This window comes from Neophocaena asiaeorientalis, unplaced genomic scaffold (assembly GCF_003031525.2).
Source record: "Neophocaena asiaeorientalis asiaeorientalis breed wild unplaced genomic scaffold, Neophocaena_asiaeorientalis_V1.1 scaffold325, whole genome shotgun sequence".
In the NCBI taxonomy this organism is placed as follows: domain Eukaryota; kingdom Metazoa; phylum Chordata; class Mammalia; order Artiodactyla; family Phocoenidae; genus Neophocaena; species Neophocaena asiaeorientalis.
In genome coordinates, this window is record NW_020172742.1 from 1873628 (window position 1) to 1880471 (window position 6844).

The following is a 6844-nucleotide window of genomic DNA, read 5'->3' on the forward strand; positions in this document are numbered from 1 at the left end:
TACGTTAACAGAATTTATTATTAACCCCTTTCCACGATTGTCTATAGAAAATGCATACACAAAATTGTCTTAATTTGTGATTTCATTATATTTTACATTTGAACAGATAAATGAGAGCCCTAAGTGGATAAAAGAAGGAGGAAACACTGGCAGATAATTTGTAACAAAATAGCATTGCAGGGAAAATTCCCTGGTGGTCCGGTGGTTAGGACACCGTGCTTTCACTACGGATCCAACCCTGGTTGGGGAACAAAGATCCCACATGATGCGAGGCGCAGCCAAAAAAAAAATAGCACTGGGTTTAGAATACTGTTGCATCAACAGCACTGACTAGCAGGAACAAAAGTGGAAACAGTCTTTGGATTTCTGGTTTCATTTATTATGTGCAAAAGTGATTGAAATCATGCCGTCTTTGAAATCATGACCTGTTATTTCAGAAATATTGTTGAGCACCTGCTATCAAACAAGTTCTGTACTGTATGTTAAAGATAAAAAGCCGAATATACTTGGTCTTTGCCCTTGTAGAACATGACAGTTTACAAGCATACAAGACATTGTAATGGGTAGACAGGCAGTGTAAGCACTGTGTGCTGTAACAGCAGAGAGGAGGTGTACTAGGCAGGGCAGGGAGGAGGGGTTTGTTGTGGCCGTCAGGAAAGAATAAGGCAGAGGAATGGCAGATCGAGGAGAAGTTTCCAAGTACAGGCTTTCTAGAGCTGGCTTGCTAAAATATAAACAGGAAATCATTTCCTTTCTCCTTTTACACTAGTTTCTCTATGTGTAAAACAGTAACAGTAATAAATCCCTGGATATATCTTGAAATTTTGAGCACATTTAAAAACACTGAAGCATTGGCTTTTTCTTTTTGTTTGTGTGTGTGTGTGTGTGTGTTTTGTTTTGTTTTTTTAAACAACTAACTAGGGATTTCTGGGGAGTGGGGAAGAGCTATCAGAATCACCTACGAGACTTTTTCAAACTACACAGACTCCCAGCTCTTCACCTTCCCTTTTCTGGGTGCTACCGTTGTTCCAAATAGCTATGATAGCACACTTTTATTGAAGGGAACTGTAATCTCACAGGTTTTTCTGAAGGCAGAATAAAGGTTGAGGTCTACTGGTGAATACCATTTTTCAAAAATGCCATCTCCTAGTATATTCTCTTTTCCTTACCAGTTTCTGACTGATTTAAATAAGTAGCTGTGCTCAGGTCTCTCTCACATTGGAAGAAGTCACCTGTTGGTGCCTGCTTTGTTTGCATGGCTTGCTAGCAGTTTACTAGGCTTTCATCTTCTTTCCCCATTGCTAGTGATCCACTAATGATGTCTAGCTAGGGTCCTATTTCTTTTTTCCTTCCTAGGTATCCCTGCTGGAGTACCGCAAACGGAAACAGGAAGCCAAGGAAAATTCTGCTGGTGGGGGAGGTGACTCTACACAGAGCAAAAGCAAGTCTGCAGGAGCTGGGCAAGGCAGCAGTAACTCACTTTCTGACACTGGTGCCCATGGTGTGCAGGGATCCTCAGCCCGAACCCCATCTTCCCCTCACAAAAAGTTCTCCCCATCTCATTCCTCTATGTCTCATTTGGAGGCTGTAAGCCCATCGGATTCCAGAGGCACTTCATCTCACTGCAGACCTCAAGAGAGTATCAGCAGTAGGTGGTAAGTTTATGTTTGATGCTTTTTAATGATTAAATTCAGGAGGGAAGTAAACATCTAGGCTCTTTACCTAAGATGTATGGAAACACTTATCTGAGAAAGCCAGCCAACAGTGCTATCTACCCTATTCAGCTGATTTAATAGTATCAGCCACAATCCACCAGACCTACAGAAGCAAAGAATTGCCACCGAGCCTGCAAAACACCATGTTGGATGGCATATAGCTGTGGACACAGTGGAGTTATTTTTTTTGCTGGGCACTAACATTGCCTCTTCTATTTTCTCATTTCGTGTGAAAGGTAAGTCAGGATTTGAGCTCAGTTCCCCTTAAACAACAGATATCTCAGTTCCCCACGGCTAGAATATACAGAGAGATGTGACACGTTCTGAAAGGATTTGTCTGGTTTAGGGGACAACGTAAATAAATAATACTAATGTCAAGTACTGAGTATCAAATGAGTGAAATAAAGAATGAGACATTTTAGGGATCTTGAACTGAAGAAATGAGGTCTGAGAAAGGAGAGACATGGCTCAAGGGAGTAATGTTCATTCATCTGTGAAACAAACTGCTACCACGTGCCAGTCACATGAGTTCACAGAAGAGAAAATTAGCATTTCAAGATGGAGATTAAAAGAAGTAAACAGCTTCAAATCCCCCTTTTCCTTAATTGCTATTTTTCTTTAGAAGTGTTTATTCTTAAGTGCCTGACATAGTTTGAGGCAGAGAAAATACCTTGTTTTAAATTGGTCCTGAAGAAAATAATGTTTAAAAAGAGGGTGTTCTAAGAGAAAACATTGTACAGTTTTTTGTCAGAGCTTTGCTTGTTCCAGACTCTTATCTCTAAAGTCCTGTGGCATAAACCTCCACACCCTATTGCCTTCACAGGATGGTTCCCACATCAGTAGAACGACTCCGAGAAGGAGGGAGCATCCCCAAGGTCCTCCGAAGCAGTGTGAGGGTGGCCCAAAAAGGAGAGCCTTCTCCCACGTGGGAGAGTAACATCACAGAAAAAGACTCAGGTGAGCCTATGGCCTTCTGCCAACCAGGTACAGGGACACGAGCCAGGCTCTACACAATGCACATCAAATGCTGGCCTAGGTGAGTCCATTTCTTATGCAGTTGGGCTCCCGTGTATGCAGAGTTCCAGCTCAGTCTTGCTTTCACTCTTTTGGGCTACAGCATTCTTAAGATCTAGCATTGCTTGCTCTTTGTCTGCTCTTTTTTCCCAAAGGATACCTTTATGTAACTCATCTCTCCAAAGCCCTGGGAATCACCTTGATGAAGGATGAAGAGAAAAAAGGAGACAGAAATCAGATCAGGCATTTAAAACACCCCATAATTAACCACTCCTTTTGCCCTTCTGGCATGCTGCACTCACCTGATTTGTCAGAAAGAGAGCGGCATGGGTTGGTGCTGGCACTGGTGACTTGAATGAACAATGGATCTCTCACACTTATTCTAAGAAAATAAGTTGATTTTGTATTACCTTCCAGACCCTGCAGATGGTGAAGGCCCAGAGACACTGAGCTCAGCACTCTCTAAAGGAGCAGCCGTTTACAGCCCTTCCAGATACAGCTACCAGGTGAGACAAGAAAGTGCTCATCTCTGGGCATAAGAATGTGTTCTGGGTTCCAAATGTTTTGTGATCCTGGCCATCCTTTGCAGTTGAGATGCCGTCTTTGCATATAGTTTCAGCAGCTTTGGAAATAAGTCATCATCTGCTCACCTTCAGGTAATAAATCATGCCAGAAAAATTAAGTGACCAAAGACAGCCATTTTACTGTCCTTGGTATCCTAAAAAGAACAAATGTTTAAGAAGATGAAGAAAAAGTAGGATATTTTAAATATTCACAAGCCTAAATGGCTTAAATAGGGACTTTTTCACCTCCTTATGTTTTCCTCCCAACTCTTTCTAGCTCCTGCAGTGTGATAGTCCACGGACAGAATCACAAAGCCTCCTTCAACAGAGTTCCTCCCCCTTTAGAGGACATCCCACCCAGTCTCCGGGATACAGTTATCGAACTACTGCACTGAGACCTGGGAACCCCCCTTCTCATGGTTCTTCAGAATCCTCCCTCTCTTCCACATCCTATTCCAGCCCTGCCCACCCTGTGTCCACAGACTCGTTGGCCCCATTTACGGGGACACCAGGGTATTATAGCAGCCAGCCACATTCTGGAAACAGCACCGGCAGCAGTCTTCCAAGGAGGAGCTGCCCTTCTAGTGCTGCTAGCCCTACCCCGCAGGGCCCCTCAGACTCGCCGACCTCAGACTCGGTTTCCCAGTCCAGCACAGGAACTCTGAGTTCCACCTCCTTTCCTCAGAACTCTAGGTCGTCATTGCCATCAGACTTCCGGACTATCAGTCTGCCCAGTGCTGGGCAGTCAGCTGCCTACCAGGCCTCCAGGGTATCTGCGGTTTCCAATTCACAGCACTACCCACATCGAGGGAGTGGGGGTGTGCACCAGTACCGGCTCCAGCCACTACAGGGGTCAGGGGTCAAGACTCAGACAGGACTTTCCTAGGGCTTCTGGATTTGGGCAAACAGAACTTGAATGAGCCCATAGCTGCTTCCTTCCAGCTGCCTCTGGAACCTAGGCCGAGCATATTGCTGGGGGAGGGGGTACAAGGTGCCAGAGGATTGGGTCTGGTCAACAAGAAACAAGACTTGTGGTCGTGACTGGCTCTGGCCTTGGAGAAAGATGTAAATCTTGTCTGAAGCAGAGACTATAAAGAAGTTTCTCCCTGCTGTTAAGGGTACATTGTTGACAAGCAAATGGTGTTTCGGTTAGTAATGGTTCTAAGTGCAATGAGTTGTGTTGAAGCCTCCGTCTCCCATCCTTGCCTGTATCCTGTAGTCACTTGTGCAGTGAGGACATCTTTTTAAATCAAAAAAGTTTTCAAAGGAAAAAATGGTGAGAAGAGCCAATCTCAAAGCCCCAAAGCCATCTGAGTAGTGTTAGGGTTTTATGCACTTAAGAAAAAAGGTAGGTATATAAGACAACCATTCCAAAAGCAGTTATCTGGCCAAGATATGTCCACCCAAGAATATTCCTTACCTTTGTCTTAAAAACACCAAGAAAGAGGCGGGGATAGTGAAGCTTGGAGTGTGCTTTGACTGAGGGGTGCCTGGATCTCTGAGAAAGAGCTCATGGTCAACTCTTGATTATTCAGGAGCAGATTGTCCTAGTAGATTGTCTGAGCCCCCAGCTGGTACCATCCCACTCCCCTTCCCCAAGCTATTTCACAGCTCAGTAATCTATGAAGTAAGTAGGCAAAGAAAAGAGATACAACTGAGTTGGGCCAATTGCATTGCTACTTATCAACTTTTGGCAATAAATTTGATTAGGAAGGGTCCCAGGTGGTTAGGGAATTCTTTGAATTTTATTTTTTCTACTCCCAATTAATCAGGAGTTGACGATCCCCTGAGTAGGACTGCCTCCATGATTGGGGAGCATGCACTCGTGACTGCAGGGTAAGAGTGGAAAGATACATTTGTGGAATGGCACCGACAGGACTGTGATTGTGTGTGGCATGTCCCACGTTTCTTTGGGAGATGCTTATTTGAGAGTGGCCCAGGTGAGAGTGTTATAAAGCCACCCACATACCTAATAACACTGTTCTGGATGAGAGATGAGAGCAAACTGGCTTCTCCCCATCAGTGCATTGTGCCTGTTGTACACCCCTGCAGGAGCCCTGGAGCCAGCCAGGTGGGGTACACAATCTTTTTAAATTCCATACGGTTGCCAGCTTATTTCTTTCACTTGTTTACTGTAATATCCGGCGTGTTTTTATTTATCTAATTTTGTATTCAGTTATAACCATGGTAGGGGTAGCAGATATCTGACAGGTGTAATCCCTGGTGCTGCAGTGGACCTTACTTCTTTCTTTTGGACAAGATAATACTGTGAGTCTCCCTCCTTCCTTCCCTCCAGTTTGTTTTCTCCTTTTTTCCCTCAGCCTCTTACATCCCCTTTCTTTCTACCCTCTCCTACAACTATCATATGCACAGTCTTCTCTCTTTGTGTGTGACTGTTACAAAATTTCACTTTTTCAAAATTGAAATCAGGTGTTTGCTCAAATGAGGGGAGATTTTTTTTTAATGCTGAGACTTCAGCAGAATACTTTTCTTTTTGTTTCCCCCACAAACCCATCAGTCTGGGAGAGCGTTGGGAGTGGAAATCATGTTGCCTGGGATGCTGGTTTCTTTGTATATTATATAAAACGTATGTAAATGTCTCTCCATTTGGGCTGGGGTTTGCATTCTCCCCTTGGCTTTTGACTGAGGGGAGAGGCCAGCGGGCAGGCGGCCCTCGCCCTCCAAAACTTGGAAGGGAAGAAGTATCACTTCTTTCTCAAGTGGAGTGTTTACACCTTGCTGTAACATTTGAACTTTCACAAGAGATGTAATAATTTTGATAATAAAATTCTTAACCATAATAATCATAAGTTGAGAACTTCTTTGTCCAGTTCTGTGACCTTGGCTTGCCTGGTTTTCCTAACGCTGTCCTTACTTGAAGAGAGCAAAGATGGACCCACATTCAGGAGACTGTGCTCTTGGTGTTGTTTTGTCCATAATGGGGTCAGGAATACAGACTGATCTTCCTTCACCATTTTATGATTAAGATCAGGCTATAATCCTTTACTAAACAGCTACTGAGTGCTAGGCTATATGTAAGGTGCTGGGAATATGAAGATAAGACAGCCTCCTTCTCTATTACTAGGTACGTTGCTTTCGATGTGATATAAGTATTAGAAGCTGAACTGTATTAAAGAAATAAGCAAGTGCACCTTGTATACAACTTCACAGTTAACCAGGCTCTTCCATTTATGTCATTGGTTGTCTCATTCATCCTTAGAATATGTTAAGGTAGGTATATTATTCCCATTCTATAATTTTTTATTAGTTTCAGAGGATATAATGTGTCCAAGATTTCTCTCTTCTAAATGGCAGGCTCCAACTGACAGTCTTGGAAATTTTGCAGTTTACCCAGGAAACAAAAAGAGATAGCTAGAGATGCTTTGAAACTGACTAGAAATCACTTAACTAGCAGGAAAAGTATATCATACCAGTTCTTGCCTTAAAAAGCAGTCTGGGCTTTTTAGCCTTCAGGCATCATTTTGATGGTGCATGGTTCTCTGTTTACTAAAGGTCACCCTGAAGAAAAAAATGCACTATTGTCCAAATGGA

At 43.4% G+C, this 6844-nt stretch overlaps 1 protein-coding gene across 16 annotated transcripts in view; it reads left to right on the forward strand.

The window, feature by feature from the left end:
• Nucleotides 1–4549, forward strand: part of SETD5 (SET domain containing 5) — an 81544-nt gene extending 76995 nt beyond the window's left edge. For all 16 annotated transcript variants that reach the window (XM_024740651.1, XM_024740657.1, XM_024740652.1 and 13 more), the window contains 4 exons: nt 1357–1655; nt 2539–2672; nt 3147–3235; nt 3570–4549. In XM_024740651.1, coding sequence (XP_024596419.1) covers nt 1357–1655; nt 2539–2672; nt 3147–3235; nt 3570–4178 — 1131 coding nt within the window. In that variant the 3' untranslated portion in view covers nt 4179–4549. The remainder of the gene's footprint in view (nt 1–1356; nt 1656–2538; nt 2673–3146; nt 3236–3569) is intronic.
• Nucleotides 4550–6844: the final 2295 nt, after the last annotated feature.